The following is a 22,287-nucleotide window of genomic DNA, read 5'->3' as shown; positions in this document are numbered from 1 at the left end:
GTGAACATTCAAAGTCATAGTCAGTAAAAATAAAAATAAAATGAGCAGGTAAAAGTTTTGAATTGAGCCTTTACTGCTTTCACCCCCCCCCCCCCCCCCACCCATTACATTTCCCTACATCGGCAGTAAACTACCAGGTTCGGGTGTTTCTTCGGCTGACAGCGCGGTAATTATTTTTACTCCGGAGGGTTACACAGTCATGCATCACACCCCGGGCTTTGAATTCAGGCTTGTTTATTAAAAAAAGAATCCAGACAGCTCTTTAAATATTTAGAACACATGGAAAGGGAAAAATGTGGGCATTACAGTCATCAAAGCGTATGACTAAAACGAAAAAATGAAGACTTGTATGAACTCGAGATGTGTAGTTAACGAAAACGGCTTCCTCGACGGAGAGTAGAGATGCGGGGAGAGGGGAGGAGGAGGACGGGGGGCCATTGGGCAGCGGGGCTCCGTTCCTGACGCTGCTTCTGATCAGGATTCACACATGAATCACAGGCAACGTGGAGGATGTTGACGCTAGAGGCAACGTGGATGATGTTGACGCTAGAGGCCGGCTTGACGGCAGCAACTCTCAGCTGAATTTGGCTTTGGAGAAATCCATTTCTGGATGCTGAGACATAAACCTGCAGACAGCAGACACAAGTGGAAATGAGGCAACAGTAAAAATCTCATATCTCAGACACGACTGGCTTGATTTTGGGTTGTGCCAATCCGATACGCAGTATCGGCCCGAGACTGGCCAAAATCACCAGAGATTAAAAAAAAAAAAAAGTAAATCCTCTACGATCCATTAGCCTAAAACTATCACATAAATACTGAACTAAACTTTTAGCGACATGCCGTAAAGAGAGATGTGTCATGACACGAGTCACACAGATGAGCAGCATGTATCACCTATAGTACAGTACAGCTACCTACAGTAGCTACAACTTCTGTGTGTGAAAACGTTTAAATCAAAAGAAGCAGCAGTATTGCTTAACAGTCATATTGTGTATTTCTTCCTTTCGGGGAGTAAAATATTTGTTTCACAGTTTCAGCATGATGTTTAGATGGCTAACCAAAGATAAGTGCATCCTGAGGACCGATTCGCTTGGGAAGTTCTCAGCTGTCTGGGACCCGTTTCTGGCCTACTTAGACGAGGTTGAAAACGACAAGGAACTTGCCCAGCTGACTTTTCATGGACCCCTCACGTGGGATCCCACGCACATCTCTTACAAGCACATAAGCACTTGATGTGGCTGGTAGCACAGCGCTGTAATGTTGGAATGTCGATGATATAGAGAGGCAAAGTGACCGCCTACTTCCTGCTTCAGCACTGTACCAGAGATTTTCATCCGCCATTTATTTTCCCATACACATTTCGTAAAATGCGTATAAAAACGGTACAGATATATTTAGAAACAGGAGAGATCGCATAACATTTCACTGGGACCAAAACGTGGGGTTTAAAGAAAATATTGTTTCGATGTAGTTTTTTTAAGTTTTGGTCCAAGTGAAATGTTCTATGGTCTCTCCCGATTATAGCGTTAGCTGAACCGTTTGGTTCGACGAAGTAAAACTATTTTATACGCATTTTACGAAATGTCTATGGGAAAATAAACGGCGGATGAAAATCTCTGGTACAGTGCTGAAGCAGGAAGTGGCGTTCCACTTTGACTCTCTATATGTATTGTTTTGTTTTGTTTGAGCCTGTTTTTGTTTCGTTTTCTAAGTTCTGAAAATTGAAAAATCAAATATATATAAAGATAAGTGCATCCAGACCAAGGTATTATTAATAGCTTGTTTAAGAGCGGGGAAAAGACCATATCGGATTGGTATCGCTATCAGCAGATACTCAAGGTTGTGGTATCGGCATCGGACATGAAAAAGTGCTATCAAGCCACCTCTAATTTTGATGGAACCTTTCAGAAGGACACGTCTTGTCAAAGTGTTTCTGCACTGTCAAGAGTTCACTTATTGGTAACAAGATGCATCTAGGGTCCAAAATTAGCACCAGTCACACGCTGGTAAAATATGCAAGTGGCTGGAATATTCACTAGCCATTTGGCAGGTGGACAAAGAAAGTTATTTTTGGACTGTGGATGCATCATCTCTCCAGGTTTCATGAAGATCAGACCAGTAGACGTGCCCAAGATGTCACCTGAGTCTGAGAGCCAATAATATCTGCCCTACCATAATCACAGTAGTATTGTTTAGCCCTTATAAAAGCATAGAAGCTCTGCCGAGGCTGCTTTAACAAGCTTAGAGAGGAAGTAGGGGTCAACAGAGCAGCAGACACATGCTGTAAGGCTAGGCTGAACAGGAGTAACCTGCCTGTGGGGTTATCAGGGTTCATATAGACATTACAAAATGAAATTCAAGCACTTCAAGGATCTTGTGCGAACCCTGGGTTATTAACCCGCTGACGGTGATAAGAGAGACTGTCCTCCGCATCGCTCTCCGACAGCTCCCACATTATCCCACATCCAGGCCTTATCTCACTCTGACAACTGCTCCCTATAATCCCCGCTGAGAGATAGGTCACATAGATCATCACTGACTCGGAAGGGGCGCTCGCTGTTCCTGATGTACTTTATACTATTTCACAAATTCTACCTCACTATTTGAATGTTACGTCTTATAATAATCACTTAAAGAACAAACAACAAAACAACAACAACAACAACAAGGCTGCCTTATGAGAGGTCATATACAGTATATATATTCATTTCAAGAAAATCTGTTTTTGCTCAATATGCAAAGTTACGAAGAAAGGTGCTGTAAAAACTATAGATGATCTGATTAATGTGGTGGACAGTGAGTGGAGGTGAGTGGAGTAGATCTAATATCTAATCATATTCAATGCGTCTGGATGTAGTATGTGATTCTGGATGAGGTAACTGACAGTGCTTAGGGGAAGCTGGTACAAACGTCCTGCTGCTATCTTTTTATTACAGCAGTCTGGCCTTGAGCGGATATACTGTAGGCAACGCTGAAGGCAGGCTAGACAGTCAAGCTTTCAAATTCACCATTCTTATAAAAGCTGAAATACGCCATAAAGTCTCTATTAAACTAACAGCAATATAAAGTAGCTTCTGTTTGAGTTGAGACAATAAAACGCACAAGATGCAAGTTGGTGCACTTAAAAAGAAAAGGCTATAAAAAAGTCCTTGTAAGCTTCAAGGTGACAAAAGAACTGCACGGGTCCTTTCAACATAAAAATATATTTCGAGTGTTTCAGTGATGTTCCATGAGGGAGTAATATAATGTCAGGGACCTACTTTTTGAGAATGTCTTGTTTCTTCTGCTCTTCGGAGGTGGGCAGGCCCATCGATTTCTGCCTTTGGTCGTACATCATTTTCTCCACCATGCCACGCGTCTCTCCGTCCAGGTCCGAGAGCTGCTCAGGAAGAAATAGAAAGTAGAGAGAGAGAGAGAGAGAGAGAGAGAGAGAGAGAGAGAGAGAGAGAGAGAGAGAGAGAGAGAAATATATTTTCCATAATCTTTGTAACTTCTAAAACTTCAAAGAGTCCTCCACAGTTATAGCAAGTAGAAAGCTTTACCTTTGAGTTCTCCGGGCAGATTTTCTTGGTGTTGATTTCTGGATCTGTGGTAACCACCTTGTTCCACCACTCCATTTTATTAATCTAAAATTAAAGAATATGGTTTAACTAGCCAGCAATTCTTTCATCATCATCATCATACTAAAAAGGGAGCAAGTGGGCTCTGCAATTTTTGTCCCGGAGGTGATGTCACTCAACTGGAAGTGATGTCTTCAGTGAGATCACTTGAGCAATTGTGCATTGTGACATCACTGGTGATGTCATAGGCATTGTGACATCATCAGTGATGTCATAAGAGCTATGGTGATGTCATCAGTGATGCAAAGTTGTGACATCATCAGTTTGTGACATCATCAGTGATGTCATAAGAGCAGGTGAGCCCGCACATCGGTCGAGCTGCAGGGCAGGCTGCATATGCGAGCTGCAGGGTGGGCTCGGCCGTGCAAGGCACAATTATAAATACAGATATAGCCAGGAGATTTCTTATGTTCTAACCAGTATCATTACAAAAGACTCGCAGGGCTACAGCTAGAAATGTAAGTGATCCATCCATAGGCGTACGACAAACTTCTCAGGTACCTCAGGGATTTAAGGGAAAAAAGAAAAGATCTCAATGCCCCCCCCCCCCCCCCCCCCCCAAGGCAAAGTCATATTCCGCAGCGGGCAATTTCCCCCCCTGCTGCCTGTGCGGTCACTTCCCATAGGTTTTCATGTAAAAAACAAAAAGGTGGAGGCAGCTGAGAAAAAGGCACACTGTGGGGCTATATTATGATCTCTGATTGTTTTATTGCTAAACATAATTATTGATATATTGTCAAGAACGGAACAGTATTATTTTTTCTGTATGTTTGAATGAAATTATTTTATATACTTATTATAATTTGATGGGAGCTTACATCACAATGAGCACTAACAGCTGCAAAAAACAAACAAACAGTGTCGGTTCTAGATTTGGAGTCCGGTTGGTGTGGCTGCTCTTTACTGTCTCCTTGACCCTGACGCCCTCAATCTCTTGTTGCTACGATACTGATAGAATGGACAGTAACTCATCCATCTATATTATACAATGGCCTAACGTTACCTAGCATTCAGTTGTAACTGAATGGCTCGTGTGAAAATTACAATATTTACATCTGTTTACTAGTTAAATTCACGTGAACATGTTGCTTTAGCACTCACAAAAAAAGACATGTCTAGATGATGCTCTGTGTGTTTGTTTAATGTGGCCAAGCTTTCTGGTTGGGTGGAGTTTTCCTGTGATTGGTCCGAAGGTCCAAACAACACCCAGCCAGGAAGTTACGGCATTAAAACGAAATGAACCAGTTGTTTAAATGCTCCGTTTATATTTTTCTGAACTGGAACACTGTCCTCGGATTGACGGAAATCCGTTGCAGCGACGGAGAACTTTAATCCCTGGTACCTTTTCCAAGTGGACGGTGACAACCTTTCCATCCTCGATGAGCCAGGAGCTTTCTTCTACCTTCACCTCGTTGTAGAGCTGCCCTTCGATGACAGGCGGGTGGCCCTTCAGGCCGACCTTCATGGTGCGCCGCTGGATGTCCACCACCACGTCTTTACCCTTTATGCGGAACTTCACATCAAAAGGCACCACGAGCTGTTGGAACAGGTGACATTTGTTATTGCATACTAGATTTTGGCAAACTCCTTCGGCTTTTTGTTGATGGCCATTGTCTTAAATAGCAAAATAAGATGTGGTGGTTGGAATCACCAGGAGTTGCTGGTCGGCTCCTTTGTTGAGCTCAATTAACTGGACTGCTAATCTAAGGGTGTGATCACACTTCCAATTCACTTTTATTGTTCCAATCTATAGTTGACAATTTTACTTTCTTGCCTTTGTGTATTTGGTTGGGTTCACACTGGCCAATAACAAGTGAAGTGAATGAGGGCTTGTAAACAAAAGCTGGATGGATTCACAAGTAGTTTGTTTACTGGACAGAGTTTGGTAACCTGCAGTCCCTTCACATTCACATGAAGAACTCAGAAGTTTTTTTTCTCCTGTCGTGCGAACACCATTTAAATGAATTTGCATACAAGAAGGGGATTCTGTGAGTTGTGAAAAATTGCAGTTAAGATGTGAAGCTGTGCTAGGATGTGAATATTCACAATTTACTAAATGTTCACATGAATGGAATATTTTGACTTCTGTTAATTAATCAGACGGTTTTCAGAACAGGAGCACAAAATAATTTGTATAATTTTTCTCTGTGGCAGTTACATGTTCAATAAGTGCTTCTTATAAGCAAATAAAATGTCGTACGAAAATATTTTTATAAATATATTATATAGATGAGCTCATATTGATTGATGAGCTTATATATATATATATATATATATATATATATATATATATACACATACATACACACACGTGTATATATATATACACAAACACACACACACACACACACATATATATACACATACTGTATATACACACATATATATGAGCTCATCAAAACACAGATCCAAGATGCCAAAGCAGTTTTCAGAAGTTATACCTCAAAGCTTTATTTTGAAGCCAAAGAAGCAAAGGCACTCACATCCAGTTCAGACAGGCTCTGTGTCCACTTATAGTTGGGCAGGTCGGCTCCGTTGCCTGCATTAGGCTTCAGCTTATCTTTGTCCTTCTCATCCTCCTCTCCCTCCGACTCCGACTGAGGAAATACAGACATTTGGAAAAATAACTCAAGTGGCCCAGATTCTACTTGTCATCAACATCGACCTCTTTTACCAACCACATAGCGTGCTTGACAAAATACTTCAAAATTTACTTCAAAATAATCCACACTCACCCCCTTCTCTCCTTCCTCTGCCTTTTCAGATGGTTTTTCTGCATTTGTTGTCACAACGTCCTTTTTCTCATCTGGTTTATTTTTCTAAAATGCACAGTACACACATGTGTCAATACACAAGTTACACAAGTTACAACACAATAAAGGCTCGGTAGGTAACATTTAAAAAAAATTATGATAACAGTACCCTTAAAGTGATACTGATGCCAATCGAGTACCTCAGTCTATACTTTTTTCCCCCAGACGCCACAGGAGTGTAGTATAGCAGCTATAGTTATACTTTTGAATGTTTTGATGACATCTCGGCTCGCTGAACTGCCAGCTCGTCACATACACCGCGCTCGACTTCACCACAGACTGTATGGGTTATAGCTGCTGCGGTAGTGGGCCAATCACACGTCGCATTAAATCGAACAATGCTTGCGGTGATTGTCTGTGAGCAAAACCATACAAGATCTAGATCTAGATCTGTACAAAAAGGATCGAATGCAGGTGGCATTTGACTGGAGGAGTTTCGATACTACTTGGAACTGGGTTATTTCAGTCGATTGAGTGCCCTAAACAATGCAGTGATAAGTGAATCACCTGATGTGACACAGAACATCAAAGCATCCAGATTTCACCTGGTCAATTTCAGACTGAAGTTTCTCTGCTTCTTCGTCAGTCAGTTCCCGGATTTGTGGACCATCTTCTTTTTTGTTCTTCCTCTTCTCTTCCTCTGCCAGCTTGGCGGCTCTTTCGGCCTTCTCTTTCTTCTCCTTCTCCTGTCTGATCTGCTGTTCTCTGTGGACCTTCAGCGCTTTCTCACTGTGGTGGGCAAAGGCCTCTTTGACTAGCTGAAAGAAAGAGATGGTGAGAATTGGTGGAACAGCAGAGGGGGTTCTGTCACTGCTGCTTAGTATATAGACTGTGTGGACGGTGTGTCACATGTCACTGGAGCTGCACACGGCACTGCTTCACCTTCTCCGGGGCACCTGGTTCTCCACCAGTGAAGAAGTCGGTTTTGCGGCGGAGGAAGCTGAAAAATGTGCTCACCAACTGTCGGGAGAACAAAATAGGTTATCACAAATGAGACTCAAGCTTGATACACTTCCTTCCCACCTACAGTATCACTCTCCACATAGGCTACAAGTATACAGCGATTTGCTGATCGTTGAGCTGTCATTGGCTGTTGTGCTCTCTCATAGGCCTTCTTAGCTCAATGTGGCTGGTTGCCTAGGTAACCTGTGGTGGATACATTTTTGTTTTAATCTCTTTCCCCAAAAAACTTGTATTGCTTGAAAAGTCCTTGACATGTGAAAACAGCACTCTTTGTGCGTCTGTGAGTGTGTTCTTGATCAACTTCTGGCAAACAGCTTGCAGGAGCCGAGTGTGTGCTAGAGATGGAGATGGAAATTAAATTAGTTGATTGTAAATAAAATGATCCAAATCTTGGAGGCAATTTTTGCCCCTCGATCACGGTTTTTAAGGGCATTCTGAGATTTCTTGGGGTATTTTTGCTCTTGCCACTGGATACATTCCTACACTACCTCACACACACACACACACACACACACACACACACACACACACACACACACACACACACACACACACACACACACACACACACACACACACCTCTAAATACTGTACGTCCAATACAATAATTCCTGTTCTGTATCTACCACCTTCATGGCTAGTTTGCTCATCAACACTTACAGTATAACAACCAGTAACGTGGACTTTATTGAAATAAAGTGAAACTAGAAATGTCGGCTATGGAATGCATATTTGGATTTACCATGTAACGTAACCGTTACGGTTTCTATATTGACTCGTCTTTGGATGAAAATGCTGGTTGGCAAGGTACGCCTGGTAGCAGGTAGCCTCAACGTTAGCAGGCAAGCTAAAGTAAGCTAGCCACACATCTAGGGTTATTTACCTCATGCACACCTCCTTCATGCTGCTGCGCCATCATAAGCAACATCCCGTCATACTTATCTTCATCATCAGCCATATTGCTAGAATAGTTGAAGAAAATATCAAATGTTCAAATGGCTATGCAAAAACTATGGTTAGCAACAACAATGAGGCCAGAGCAGAGTCACGCTAGTACACTGTACACACACTTCCTGGAAACAAGCACCGCCTACATTTTCAATGACAGGCAGCCAATGACAGCCCGTGGGTAGGTGACCTCAGGAAACAGAATTTGAGAGAGAGAGATTACAATTTAAAAAGACATTGCATCTTCAGAAGATACATCACATTTAATGAAACGTGAAATTCTTTCCCACAAGTCACACTTTTATTTGTCTCCTAGTAGGCTATATAAAAATAAAAATTAATTGACATAACAAAAATGCTGAAATTCTTTAACACACTAACTCATTTGCCAACCGGTGACTGTCATAGTGGAACAGTGGGAAAAGCTTTATATAATTATATTATAAAAGGGAGCATGTGGGCAATGTTTGTTTCAATTTTGCCCCAGAAGTGATGTCATCTGTGATGTCACTTGAGCAATTGTGCATTGTGACATCACTGATGATGTCATAGGCATTGTGACATCATCAGTGATGTCATACGAGCAATGTGATGTCATCAGTGATGCGAAGTTGTGACATCATCAGTTTGTGACATCATTAGTGATGTCAAAAGAGCAGGTAAGCCGGCGGGCAAGGGAGCAAGTGAGCCCACACAGCGGTCGAGCTGCAGGGCGGGCGAGGCGCGAGATGCCTACTATATACCTACATAAATGTGCAAAATGAGCTCAACCATTGTGATTGTTAAAGGACATGGTAGGTAGAGGATTAAAGACTTGTTCGGATTTGTAGAGTATGCACACAATTTTATAGCATGGAATTTCCAAAATAATGATACTGTTCTACAAAAATGTTGTTTTAAAAATAAGCTAATGACAGATCTAACTGTCCCAGTTTGCCACTTTTCCCAACCTGAGTTGAAACAGACAAGCACCATGACACCTGCCTGCCCTTCAGAAGTTGGTCATGCCATTTGTGAAATATTTCCAAATACTCAAGATAACTGGACAAAGCCTTAATACACCACACGTGGAGGCAACAGGTCAAAAGGAACAGAATTGTGAGGGAAGTCATGTCATCATAGGACAAGTTCCTGGAAAATATCTGTTCTATATTTTATGAGGTAAAACCAAACCACCACAAAGGCACCTCATACCCACTTTGGTTGGTCCCACCTAGTGCTCCTAATACAATTTTCAAATATCACCTAAGTTATAAAAGAAGACGTACTCTTAGAAATGTGCTAAGAGTCAAGCATTAGCAAAACAAGACAACCCATTACAAAAAAAAATCAGAATTCTGTTACACATGACAATACTTTGTTTTTCAGATGAATTTAATGCTACTTCAGACTGTCTATTGTCACACTGATATGATTAGGAAGTGATATCCATGCAATGACCGACAGCACACTGCTCTCTGTGGACCAGATACTTAATTGAAGAGTTAATTAAGGAGTGGTTACTGTGTTAAGTGGAATGCTAAGCTGAATTATTACATATTGCTTGTGTGTTTCAATACAAAAGCACTCTCTTGCTGGGGTCTTGATCTGTTTGAGTTTGAGTTTCTCCAAGTCTGTCATTTTCGGTCAGGTAATCCTGGTGAAGACGGGATTTGTGGCGAGAAATGAAAAGAGCTTCAAGTCGAACAATTTAGAAATCAGGTGTTGGAATTCTTTCTCAATACTGTTATGACCCATACAAAAACGGATTCTGACTTTATTAAATGTAGGTCCAAACTAGCACATAAGGTGAAAGTTATTGACCCGGTCAGTCAGTCCTTGGTAGACTGGTACAGGCTGAGTTAATGACTGAGGTAAACATGATAAATGTCATTCACCCTGCCAGCTCCTGTATTCCCCGTCCCTGTGCAGCTGAGCTGAATGTGCCTTATCGCCTCCACGTGGAGGGAACCCTGTCAGCATGAGCAGTCCAGGGTCACTGTGTGAGTCTAGAGAGGCGGGGCCAAGGCTGACTCGTCATGGCACAGCCTAGGTGATATCTTGTATAAATAGGGCCCGGCCGTCTGGACTGCTGTGTAAAAAGCCAGAGACTGGTCACACCGGCTGGATCCGAGCTTACCGACCAGATTTTCCCTGTAAAAGCAATCTCACCGAGGATACGTCCTCCGCTATGTTTCCTCTGGAAGATAAGGTCACGAGCTGCACTTGCACAGGATACCGGGAACAGCATCCTCACACCATCCTCTACAACATATTGAGCTGGAGGGACAGCAACTACCTGGACAATGACACACTGCACCAGAGTGCCTCAGCGCACAACTGTCACTGCGCGCAGAGGAGGGCCGTCTGCCTGGAGAACCCCAAGGCTACGTGCCAGGTCGCTTCCAGTGTGCTGGTCAAAACAGTTTGCTTCATGAGAAGCGTACCATCTTTTGGTCACCTTCCATCCGGAGATCAGTTCTCCTTGTTGAGAGACTGCTGGGTTCCGCTCTATGTTCTGGGACTCGCTCAAGAAAAGATGGTCTTCGAGGTGACGGACGTGCCGCATTCAAGCATGCTGCGGCAGATCCTGCTGGGACAGGGACGGCCCGAGAAGGAAGGTCAAAGGTCACCGCCAACTCTCGTTCGAGTCCACAGACTCAAAATGTGCTTGCACCAACTGTGGAATCTGGATCTCAGTCCAAAGGAATACGCATACCTGAAGGGTGCCATGTTGTTTAACCCAGGTAAAACACTTGCCTCAAAAATCCTGTTACACATCAACTGGATACAAGCATTAACAAAAGGTTATCTTCCTCTGTACAGATGTTCAAGGCTTGAGTGCCTTGGTGTTGGTTGAAGGTCTCCAGCGTGAGGCGCAGAGAGCTCTCCAGGAGGCGGTCCTGCTCCTGCACCCACAGGACACCGCTCGCTTCAGCCACATCCTCCTAGCAGCCTCCGCGGTTCAGACCGTCAGTCAACACTTGGTCACCGAGCTGTTCTTCAAGCCGGTTATTGGCGACGCCGACCTGTTCGATTTATTAAGAGACATGTTATTTGGCCAACAAGATTACAGATGAAAGCTCCTGCGAGAAAGACTTTTGCGAACGACGACTGTGCGAGTGTTTTGTAATTTTATACAGTGAAAAATATGTTGACAAGTGCATGAAATACACATTTATCCTTTTCTGCTTGACAGTTTCATTTGTTTGAATTTTTACGTTGAGCAAATCAACAATACTATGAAAGATTGAGTAGGCCTGTGATGCTAAGGGAGGGAATTGTCACTTTTGCATGCTTTGACTCCCTCATGTGGCTGTATATGGCAAACAATAAGCAAACAATAATGTATTTTCTGTAAACATTATTTTATTTTATTTATTTATTTTAAAGAAGAAAGAGTGAGAGGCAAAAGCTGTTAACAGATGGGATTATGTTGCATGTTTCAATACAAACACCTGCCAATACAATCTTTGCTCAAAATGGAAAGTACCATAAATTACCCTGTTGGCCCAAGCATCATACACATTATCATGAAAATATAGTGAATGATTGAAAAAAGGCTCTGCTTTAGTGAATTCAACCAGCGGAGAGGTATGCCGTTAGATTGGTTATGCCTATTCCATGACACAAACACATTGACTACTTCCTAAATACCTACTGTAACTAAAATTGATTCAAATTGTTTCCTTCTTTGGTCACAACAACCAGAATAACCAGTTTCACCCTGTTTTATTATACACATTATCATCACACTAAAAGGGAGAGAAATCAGCAGTGTTGAATGAGTTAGAGAGCCCCTAAAGTCAAAAACGTGCTTTTCTTCTTGTTCCTTCAGTTGGATGTTTGAGCTTCACTGTGCAAAATGACGTCTGTGCAGAGTTTTACACCAGAAGGCTGTTTTCACATTCATCTGCTGAAAGTGGAAAGTTTCTCTGTGCTCACTGAAAAGGGAATTTCCTACAAGCATGATTTGTGACATCACAAATAGTTTCAACCAATCCCTGTCCAGTATTCAGCAGTTAAAGCTGCAGTAGGCCGTTTTAGACGGCATCATCAATGGAATGTTAACCATAACATAGAGTAGTTATGTTCTGGCTTTTTGTGAGACCTACAACCAAAAATTATGATAAAAAAATATTTCCTACTGGAGGGGAAGGATTTGAACAAATTTAACTTTTTTTTGTGTGGAGGGGAACCATCAGACACAAATTATTATTCAAAGTAGAATATTCTATACATCTTAAAACATGACTTTAGGGGGTCTTCAAAAGGTAACTTTGATTCATATTAGCGAGACAAATATTAAATCGTTATTTCTCACTGGAGGAGGAACCTAATGCACGAGGGGAGGTATCTCAGAGAGCAGAATCTGAAATAAATATCCTTGGCCATGACCAACACTAAACCATAAGCGAATGCTGATAAGGAAGGAACAAAGTAGAAGGAATTCAACTGACTCAGCTGGCAAAATTCCCATCATGGGCACGGGAGCAAACATAACAAGCAGTTGGAATAAAAACGGAGTCGGCCTAGGCTGGGATATTCTCACTTAAAGGTCAATTCAATCCAGTATTCAGTCATCTTGATGTCACTGCAGGCAAAAATCAAGCCAGCTCCAGTGTGTAGAAAATCCAGTGCCAGACCTCACAGAGACCCCCCCCCCGCCACTGTGGTCATTCCTCATAGACATGGCCTGTTGCCTGGTCTATAACCCCAATCTGACAAGTCTAGCTGCATCTGAACATCTGTAGCTTGTCCCAAATTTGAGACCGAGTTGTACCCAAAATAGCAAATGGCCACATACAGTATTGGGAATTATTTTTCACATTGTTTGTTAATTATCCATGTCATTTATATGCAGCTCTTTAACTACACGATTTTTTATATCTTTTCTTCGTGGAAAACAGTGGTTACTTCATGGCGTACCAGTAGCGATCATAAAAATTCAAAACCAATAAAAACCATTACAGATTGTTGAACAATCCCCCGGCGGCCCTCCCATCGTATAAACCTGCTTTTCTCTCCTTAACGGATACTGCTATCCCATCACTTATCACCGGAGGCCACCTTTGAACAGTTCAGTCCCACCCCCACATCCTGTACAGTACGTCAGCTTACGGAAGCAAGATGCTCTCAAAATGCCATTTCATTGTGACTTCAAATTCACAATCACTGAGGTATATACAGAGCTTCATCATCATTAGTATAAAATGGCCTTTCTCAGGACAATTAGACACTTAGTCATTTAAAACGGGAATACATACAAGTTGTCCATTGAGGGGTTGACAGAATCAGAAAACATGAAATATTTTTTGCTCATGAATCCGGAACATACATGTGATAGATAAATAAAGGCAGGTGTAAAACACAGCATTGAATACCAATCTACAATCACACGGAATCATTCATGATCAAAGATATACATAAGATGTGCCGATCATTACGATTCTCTGTGTTTTCCGAGTGCATTCCAGAGCCCAACCCAGAGGTCCATTGCGTGTAATACAGCACAGAAATCTGACTGATAAAAAGTAGTCCAGCAAAAATGGGAGTCAGGTTTCCTAAACACAAGTCAGCTCTCCTTCAAGGACAAAGGGACTATTAATGGTAGTCATCGACAGGCCAATCTGGACACAGAGAGTCAGAATCAGTCTGACGACTAATAAGACTCTGGGCCAGACGTCCGATATCCGCGTCAGGGCTTCCGCTTCCATTGTTGTTTAGAGTCTGACAACGTTTGTTTATAGAGAAGAGGCGAAATGTCCCCTGGGCCTAAAACACCTACAAAAAGTATTGATCAAACAACTCCAGCTGCATTCTCGCGTCAATCGCCAAAGTGACCGCCTACTTCCTGCTTCAGCTACAAACCAGCTTCCTAAAAAATATGAATGGTGGTGAACGGCGAGAGACAATGCTTTTTTTGAATTGTGCCATGAAGACCACATGTAAATTGTGTCTATTTAAAAGATAACTATGCATGTCAAGAAAGTCACAGTTTGTCGGAAAACTGAAACGTAACGTTTAGATTTGATGAAACTGCTCAATGAACTACATCTCTCGTCTCGCACAATATACAGTAGGTCACCAACATGGCCTGGCGGGAGAGACGTCACTTACGCGACTGGTTGTGTGTGGTCTTTCTGATTTATAACTTATAGTGCAACAGTTTTATGACACACTGTGACTTTCCAGACTTGCAAAGTTCTCTTTTAAATTGACAAACATAATGTGTACCTCATGGAACAATTCAACGGGGGTAAAAAAAAAAGATTGTCTCTCGCCGTTCACCATTTATATTTTTCTCGCGGCTGGTTCGCATAGGGCCCGACCGGAAAGGGAGGGACTTTGGCTCCCTATGACTGCGGCGAGTCCGCGACGACGCACGGAAGCGGAAGTCTTGGTGTGGACATCCTCCGCTCTACACTGCAAAGTGCAAACCCCCGAAATATCGGGCGTCTGTCCCAGTCTAGACTCTGGGTTCCCAGATTGTTGACAAGACAAGAAGCTGGGAGCAACACGTGAGTCAGACTATCCTTCAAATATAGACAGAATATTTATCAACCATAAATACATACACACAGAGCCCTGAGTACACTTAAGTCCTTCAAATTCAGACCTTCAAATTCAGACCACGTGACTCACTGGTCACATTTTTTCTTCTCCAAAGAAAAGCTGTGGTCTCTGTTAAGAGTGTGGCTAAGCCAGAGACTCCTGTGCAATCTGTATCTCCTTCCAACGTCCCCTATGTGACCTTGCGGACGCAGCATAAGAAATTCAAGCATAGATCACCCGTGTGGAGGAGGAGTCATGTTCTCACGTACGTGTGAATGAGGGGGACACCTGAAGAATTAGTCTCCGTGTGCGATGGCGAGGAGGCGGTGGGAGAACTGGAGGTGTGACCTATAGGAAAACAAAAAAACAACCATAATCAGTCAGCAACAAGCGTGAATTTGCAATATCCTATAGAGGCTACTGTAAGACAGGCTATCAGCACGATGCGTGGCGTTCACTCTTGGCCATATGCCAAACTCAAGTAAACATGGTTATTGTTGCCTTGTTATCTGCAAGCTGTTCTCTTCATAGTTGGGTTTCCGTTTGGCCATGGTTAGGTGTAGCGGTGCCTGGCGGAGATCTGCACTCTACTGAGTGCACTTTTCTAGTTTGCTTTTTTTTTTTTAAGTCATTTGAGAAAACAGATGATTTTTGTCTGCTACTTGTCTCCGCCAACAAAAACAGTTCCCTCAGGATTGCATTACCAAGTGTTGCCAAACAACAGGTAACCTTGCAGCCTGTAGTCTCCAAATGCAAGCTAGCTAAACTAACGTCAGGTACTTTGAGGTTAGCACAGATGATTTCAGATTACCGTTCATAATTAAGGTCATATGTCGGTCAATATAGCTGTCACTACTAGGTGCGAATGCTGTTTGAATGCTCCCTAATCAAGGTTACATTAGAACTGTGAAGCGGAGTGATATACATACAATGAACCATCCCATGCTGTTCTAGTAAATAGCATGGAATGCCTCTTGTCCAATCAAATTCCTCGGCCGGAACGATTGACTGTTGTATAATCTCTTATATTTGCACAAAGGTCTGTGTGCTCCAGTGACTTTTTCCTGTTCTGCTGCCCTGGAGATCTACAGTATCAGTGCCATGTGGGCAGGAGGCAGTAAACAAGACTACCACTGTTGTCAAACACACGCTTGATAACCATGTCTCGCCCAACCCTAACTATTGGAGAGGAAAAAGTGACTGATGCAATATATACAGTAGGCTACATGTATGTATGTATGTATGTACAGTATGTACCGTAAATTCCGGACTATAAGGCGCACCGGTCTATAAGCCGCACCTTCAAAGTTGACTATTTTTTTCTTATATAAGCCGCACCGGACTATAAGCCGCGGGTGTTTTAATGGTATTTTTTGTTTTTTTTTACAGTGCACACAGTGTCCGCGGTGTGGTGAAAAGAGGGCAAGAGAGGAAATTAAAACAGAAGTGGATTTATAGTTAGAAAGAGTGCTAAAGAAGAGAGAATTCCGTTTTTTATTTTTTTATTTTAGTTACTCACAGTACTATTGACCAGTCCAACTCAAAAGATATTCGGCAGTTTCACTTTGAGCTCTTGTTCCGCCGCTGTCCATCAATGGTTATGACGAGTCTCGCTGGGTACAGTACGCCAAAGCGATATCCATTGACTTTAAACTTTTCGATGATGCTGTTGTATGTTGCGCGTTTCTGTTGCACCAACGCGGAGAGGTCCTGCCGGATGAAAAAGCGCGTACCCTCCCAGGTGAGGGGCTTCTTCCCCGCAGCCTGGAGGATGAGTTGACGGTCGGGCCAGCGGAGTAGGCAGATGAAGATGGCCCTCGGTGGCAGGCCGGGGTCTGGACGTGGCCGAGGCGCCCGGTGTGCCCTGTCCACCTCTGGTGGTTTCTCGCCTTCCTTCAGGTCCAGGATGTAACACAGGATTTTGCCACGAAAGCGTCCATGTCACCAATCTCAGCTCCCTCTTTTACATTGATCAGGCGAATGTTATTTCTTTTACTCCTGCTGATTAAGTCATCAACCTGCGTGTGCAGGGGTTCGATTTGTTTTTGCATTTTATCCACTTTCGGACTCACTGTGTTGTTTTTGTCCTCCAGTGCGCTGATGCGCTTTTCCGCATTAGAAACTGTTCGCTTATTTTCTTTAGTGAGTGAGTGGATGGACTTCTGCACGTTTTCAAACTTGTTTTCAAGCTGCTCAAACCTCTGAGCGATGTCGGACTTAATCGATAGTGTTTCACGGAGTAAAAGTTTAGCCCAAGCCGTGTATCTCCAGCCTCCAGCAGGTGAGTCATTTCCTCATTCATGGCGGTGAGGTGATTGCTTCGTCTTTTTCTTTCTGCTTACCTGTGTTGTGTTATGTTATGTTATGTTATGTTGTTAAAAGAGGGCAAGAGAGGAAATTAAAACAGAAGTGGATTTATAGTTAGAAAGAGTGCTAAAAAAGAGAGATTTTTTTTTTTTTTTTAAGCCGCACCGTTATATAAGCCGCAGGGGCCAAAAAAGGCCAAAAAACGGGCTTATAGTCGGGCTTATAGTCCGGAATTTACGGTATGTATGTATATATATATATATATATATTAGGGGTGGGGGAAAAAATCGATTCACCTAAGTATCGCGATTTTTAATGTCACGATTTTTTGGATCGATCTTTTATTCCAGAATCGATAATCGCAAATTAAAAAAAAAAAAAAAAAAAATTTTTTTTTTTTTTTTTTTGGGTGCTTGCAGTCAGGCCACTCACTGAACAGCAGGCCAGGCGCCGCCTACTGGTTTACTAGTGGTTTTATTACTTTATTAGTTAGTCTGAAGTAATAATTACACTTCAGGGTTAAAGTGGGTGCATCTCATTGTAAAATTGGACCCAAATCTGGCTTCAAACGGCCCAAATTTCACGCGCGTTGGCCCATATCGGCCTGGCCTGCTTGGTATCTAATGCCCGGCCTGAATTATGATCCCAGTCCGCCCCTGTTTTTAACTATATCGCCCAGCCCTACTCATGATATATAATATACAGTCTCTAGTGTATGATTCAACTTTTCCCATGTTCTAATCTAGTGTAAAAAAGCAAACAAACTGAAAAAATAAAAGAAAAAAATAAACAAAAATCGCAATAAATCGTAATATCGAATCGCAATAATCGTAGAATCGCAATAATCGTGAATCGCAATATATATCGAATCGGCACCAAAGTATCGTGATAGTATCGAATCGGGAGATAAGTGAATCGGCACAGCCCTAATATATATATATATATATATATATATATAGCTATCTATATAGCCATCTAGCCATTTTAGCACACCCAAAACCCATATAAGATAAACATCTTCACACCTTCTCATGCGGGTGCCGAGTTTTGTGAGTTCTTCCTTAGAACCTCAAAAACAGCTTCCTGTTTCATGGCGAATAATGGGTCGCCATGGCAACGGTGTTTGATGAAAACTCAAAAGCTTCACTAATTGAGCATCATCAAGGTCTTAAGAGTTTAAACAATCTAAACCATGCGGGTTTACTTAGGGCGACCAGCCGCATATTTGACCGCTTACAATACGAGACTAGACAGACGAGAGAATATGAATATGCAGCCTACGTTGAGAGTAATATTGTGGAGAGGAAAAAAGTGATAAGATTTTTTATTTTTTAATCCAAGCACTTTGAAGTACTTTCCAGACCCGTGGCAACCTTGGTTGGCAATGTTATCCGTTTTGGGGAGCTCTGATTGATAGCATAAGCCTAGTATTCTCAGCTAAATAAAAATAGGAGAATGTTGAAATAATTTTCCAGAACATTTTACTTTTTCTCTCATTTTCCATGTGTTTTCCAACCTTGCAAGGCAGCTGGATTCGCGCAAGATCATGAGATTAGATCACACAAAACCATTTGGCAGCGTCAGGTTATGTGTTTTCCATGACTGGAAAATTGGTCAACTCTGTTTCCCAGGTTTTCCAGGATGCGTCGGAACCCTGCATCACATCACACATTCATACATTCAATAACATCCACATTTCTTACCTCCGTTGTTTTTCCACAAGTCCCTGGCGCACTTGTCAGAGGGGCTCAGTTCTGATATTTGGATGTTTGGATTTGATTTGTAGTCATCTTGAAGAAACAATGAAACAAACAAGAGTAAGCCAGACCAGTTGTTGACAGAAAAGTCTATGGTGTTTCTCCTGAAGCAACAGCAGTTTCTGACATTGTTGCACAACTGCAGGTGCACGCTCTAACAAAGCATCAGCATTTGCTACTGAGTACTTCCTAATCATTTGCTGGTTAATAACAAATTACCATGATACCCCGGGGAAGGGTGTGAGGTAGAGTTAGACCAATTTGGGTTTGAAGGCCAATACAAATATTTTTTTATTTAACCTGTTGATATCTGATATTTTCTGCAATCTCACTAGTCACTACTATATAATAAGGCGGAGGGGTGCGCCGTGCGGTGCACAATTGCTCAACTGCGCATGCTCAGAACGGTGCAAATGTGCAGCGCTAGAAATGAGTGTATGAAGCCCGTGATATTTCTAGTATATTTATTAGTATTTTTAATTTGTTTTCACTTTTTTGCATTTTCAGGTCCCAAGAACGCCGTTCTCATGTAAAAGGAAGGCACTAACGCTAAAAAAAGTTTGCCGTTTATGCAGGGAGCGTTGCCGTGTAAACAGGGCCTAAGTGTTCAGTATTTCCCCAGATTTGTATTCTTGTCCGGGTGGAAAAACATTTGGACCACTGGAGTGTGAAAACGGCATTGAAACCCAGCCTAATAATACTATTAATAATAATAAAACACTACTTAGCCTACTTGTGGAATCTGATCAAAATATCTCATTTGAATCAATTCAGGTTAGGGGCTTTCCATAGACAAACAGTGAAGTATTGATCAATTCTACAATAAATATGGAATCAATCAAACACTGCATCTATGATATTAAGGTGGACAACACTGATGACGAGTCAATATTGGATGTTTAATAAAAAGTCAATGTATCAGTCTGATGCTAATGTGAGGTCAAACTTACTGTTGTTGCTGAATGAAAAGGAGTTGCTGTCCCTCATGGTGTCGTTGCCGCTGTCTGACAGCGTCCTCTCAGTCCTGGAGTTGGGGACCCTCCTCTTGGAGGTCTTTCGCGTGCTGATGCGGATGATGCCGCGCACCAGCCGGCACTCGGCTTCCTGCTCGTCCAGCTTGTGCTCTTCCGCCAGCGAGTTGATGAGCTGGTTGATCTCCTTGCTCTTCCTCAGGAACACAGAGTCCGAGGTGCACCTGGCCAGCTCTTCGATCTGGTATTCCGAGTAGAGCTCCAGCAGCTTCTTTGCGATCAGGGTGTCCACGTCCCCGTCGCCGCCGTCTTCCCAGTCGTAATACCCCATAGAGTCATGGAAGGACAGGTGGCTGGGCTGTTTCTGACCTGCAGGCGGAACCACGTAGGATGGAGCTGCACTTATGGCATCCAGGTACTCTCTCTGTGTGTCCACTTTCACTCCACCGATGTGGACGTCCTCTAGCCAGTCCACGCCGTCCTCCTCCTTGTTGTCTCCCGGGTTCACGTCCCGGAGACTGATCTTCTCCGGTTCGTCTGGGGAGCTCTCGCCGGGTGCCAGGCACGGGGCGAGCACAGAGCGCTGGCAGACCCTGTACAGGCCACACGTCAGCACACTGCACACAAAGGCCCTGCAGCTGCCTGGAGAGGCGCAGGGACCGCAGGTTTGAGCCCCAGAGGCCGGCTCAGCCGAGCCAGGAATGAAGCCAATGGTCTCAGACTCCTTTCCATTAGCGTCTTTCAGGTAGGGTTTGTGGACGGTTGTCTCAGTGTTCTGGGTCCAGTCTTCCACTGGGTCAACACAGCGCTCCTCATAAGAAGACTTTTGGCTGCTACCCTGGCTGGGTCCATGACTGGACCCGCCGGGCCCTGAGCTGCGTCTCGGACTTCCAGTGGTGCTGGCAGACATCGCTTACTGGCTCTAAGGTCTAGACAGGTATAAGAGAAGTAGTCTGTTGAAATGTCAGTGTTAAGATACAGTGTTGCAATGAAATCACAAAACAACATGCTTGGGCAATAAAAAAATCTGTTGCAGCCACCTCAGGCTATCTCTCTCTTTCAAACTAAAATGAAACTATTATCCCCAGGTGCCAGGCCCAACTGGTTCTCTTGAAGATGTCTTCACAAAGTAAAAAGACGTTTGACCACTCAAATATCAGTCTCACAGATTGTGTCATAGAGATCTGTAACATTGAACTGCAATACACTGTCTGATGAAGAAAAACAGCCTCTATGTCGAAAGGTAGAAAATGATCCCATTCATACACAACCAGATCAACTGCATGCAAACAAGGCCCCCGTCACCTGTGTTTACATTGGCCCCAATACGTGCCTGTCACTACCAAGTGAAGGTTACGCCAAACAACACTAACAAAATAATTTAAAATGTTCCCTTATCGCCAAGAGGACACATTAATTATCATATTATTATTTATTTATAACGTTACACATGAGCAATCAAAGAGCACTTCGCTAAATAAAATTCGGTGGTGGGTGACATTTATAGGATTTGACGGGGCTCGTATCGGAGCCTGTGTTTACAATACCATATTATACATTTTGTCACTTTCCCCCCACATTAAAACTATTGGCCCCGCTTTAACTTGATAAGGTCAGACATTGGACTAAATTACATTCCGTTTCGTGCATCAAATTATTTTCACTTTCATGTAGGCGCCCTGCTCTTTCCTCCATTAGAGGTGACGTTAACGAATTTCTTACTAAAGATTACTCACCGGGCATACAGTGGTCACGGTTCGTCCCCAAACTATCTCCCGGATTAACGCAATCTCCCCCGCACGAGAGTAAACATTTTTAATCCAATGTGCATGTTCAGAGTGTCAACGCCACTCCAAAATGCAAGAGAAAAAAGTTTCGCTGGAGTTTTCGCCCAAATCTTCTACCTGAGTGTCAAGGTGGAGGAAGCGCTTCGAGGGCTGTTTTTGTTCGGCCAGTCAAAGAGTATATAAGGTAAGAGACGAATATGCAGTCCTTTCCCTACAACAGAGCTGCGCCATTTTGGCCTGAAAACGCCTCCTTGCGCCAATGAGACAACAGCAAAGAACCATGACAGCCAATCAGAGTCAGAGTAGGACGAGCGTTGCAAGGTTGCATGGTACGTCGGTTCTTATCAATGTAAATTTTTTGGGCCAGTTGAGAATAAGACTTCCGGTACAGATCCCCCCCAGAGCGTATGATAAGAGCGCAATTTCTTAAACAGCGTGGACCCTAATGTTAGTCAGTAGTAGTGAGATGATCTGCGGGTGTTTGACATAACTTGTAATGAAAAAGGTGACCTGTGTAGTCTGTACGCAGACTCCTACTCTTGAAAAATGTACCTTCAATGATTCCAACAATTTTTATAATGGAA

At 42.9% G+C, this 22,287-nt stretch overlaps 2 protein-coding genes and 1 pseudogene across 3 annotated transcripts; 1 reads left to right on the top strand and 2 right to left on the bottom strand.

Moving 5' to 3' along the window:
- Positions 1-223: 223 nt before the first annotated feature.
- Positions 224-8,462, bottom strand: LOC310771792 (nuclear migration protein nudC-like). Its single transcript, XM_083664315.1, has 9 exons — positions 8,283-8,462; positions 7,319-7,396; positions 6,982-7,194; positions 6,359-6,442; positions 6,107-6,220; positions 4,966-5,160; positions 3,546-3,629; positions 3,264-3,382; positions 224-626 (listed from the first exon to the last, which is right to left on the bottom strand). Exons 1-9 carry the CDS (start codon positions 8,355-8,357, stop codon positions 575-577), a joined length of 1,014 nt encoding a protein of 337 aa, XP_083520441.1. The 5' UTR covers positions 8,358-8,462; the 3' UTR covers positions 224-574.
- A 2,055-nt stretch (positions 8,463-10,517) lies between these two features.
- Positions 10,518-11,406, top strand: LOC310771794 (nuclear receptor subfamily 0 group B member 2 pseudogene; annotated as a pseudogene). Its single transcript has 2 exons — positions 10,518-11,073; positions 11,153-11,406. The product of its transcript is annotated as a nuclear receptor subfamily 0 group B member 2 pseudogene (transcript).
- Positions 11,407-11,737: 331 nt separating this feature from the next.
- Positions 11,738-21,681, bottom strand: LOC310771793 (uncharacterized protein). Its single transcript, XM_083664316.1, has 4 exons — positions 21,653-21,681; positions 19,896-20,845; positions 18,892-18,978; positions 11,738-15,229 (listed from the first exon to the last, which is right to left on the bottom strand). Exons 2-4 carry the CDS (start codon positions 20,824-20,826, stop codon positions 15,135-15,137), a joined length of 1,113 nt encoding a protein of 370 aa, XP_083520442.1. The 5' UTR covers positions 20,827-20,845; positions 21,653-21,681; the 3' UTR covers positions 11,738-15,134.
- Between the last annotated feature and the right edge of the window lie 606 nt (positions 21,682-22,287).

The sequence above is a fragment of the Poromitra crassiceps genome (genome assembly GCF_964638095.1).
Source record: "Poromitra crassiceps genome assembly, contig: HAP1_SCAFFOLD_1261, whole genome shotgun sequence".
NCBI classification, from domain to species: Eukaryota; Metazoa; Chordata; class Actinopteri; order Beryciformes; family Melamphaidae; genus Poromitra; species Poromitra crassiceps.
This window is presented reverse-complemented; position numbering and strand designations above follow the sequence as displayed.

What these genes read in the sequence shown, in the direction of transcription:
- LOC310771792 (XM_083664315.1), bottom strand. Translation starts at nt 8,357, where the DNA reads ATGGCTGATGATGAAGATAAGTATGACGGGATGTTGCTTATGATGGCG. An exon ending in TCTGCCCGGAGAACTCAAAG is followed by an intron (nt 3,383 to 3,545) that starts GTAAAGCTTTCT and finishes CTTCCTGAGCAG; the next exon opens with CTCTCGGACCTGGACGGAGA. An exon ending in AAACAAGACATTCTCAAAAA is followed by an intron (nt 627 to 3,263) that starts GTAGGTCCCTGA and finishes TGCTGTCTGCAG; the next exon opens with GTTTATGTCTCAGCATCCAG.
- LOC310771793 (XM_083664316.1), bottom strand. Translation starts at nt 20,826, where the DNA reads ATGTCTGCCAGCACCACTGGAAGTCCGAGACGCAGCTCAGGGCCCGGC. An exon ending in CTTTTCATTCAGCAACAACA is followed by an intron (nt 18,979 to 19,895) that starts GTAAGTTTGACC and finishes TGTTTCTTCAAG; the next exon opens with ATGACTACAAATCAAATCCA. An exon ending in CTTGTGGAAAAACAACGGAG is followed by an intron (nt 15,230 to 18,891) that starts GTAAGAAATGTG and finishes GTTTTCCTATAG; the next exon opens with GTCACACCTCCAGTTCTCCC.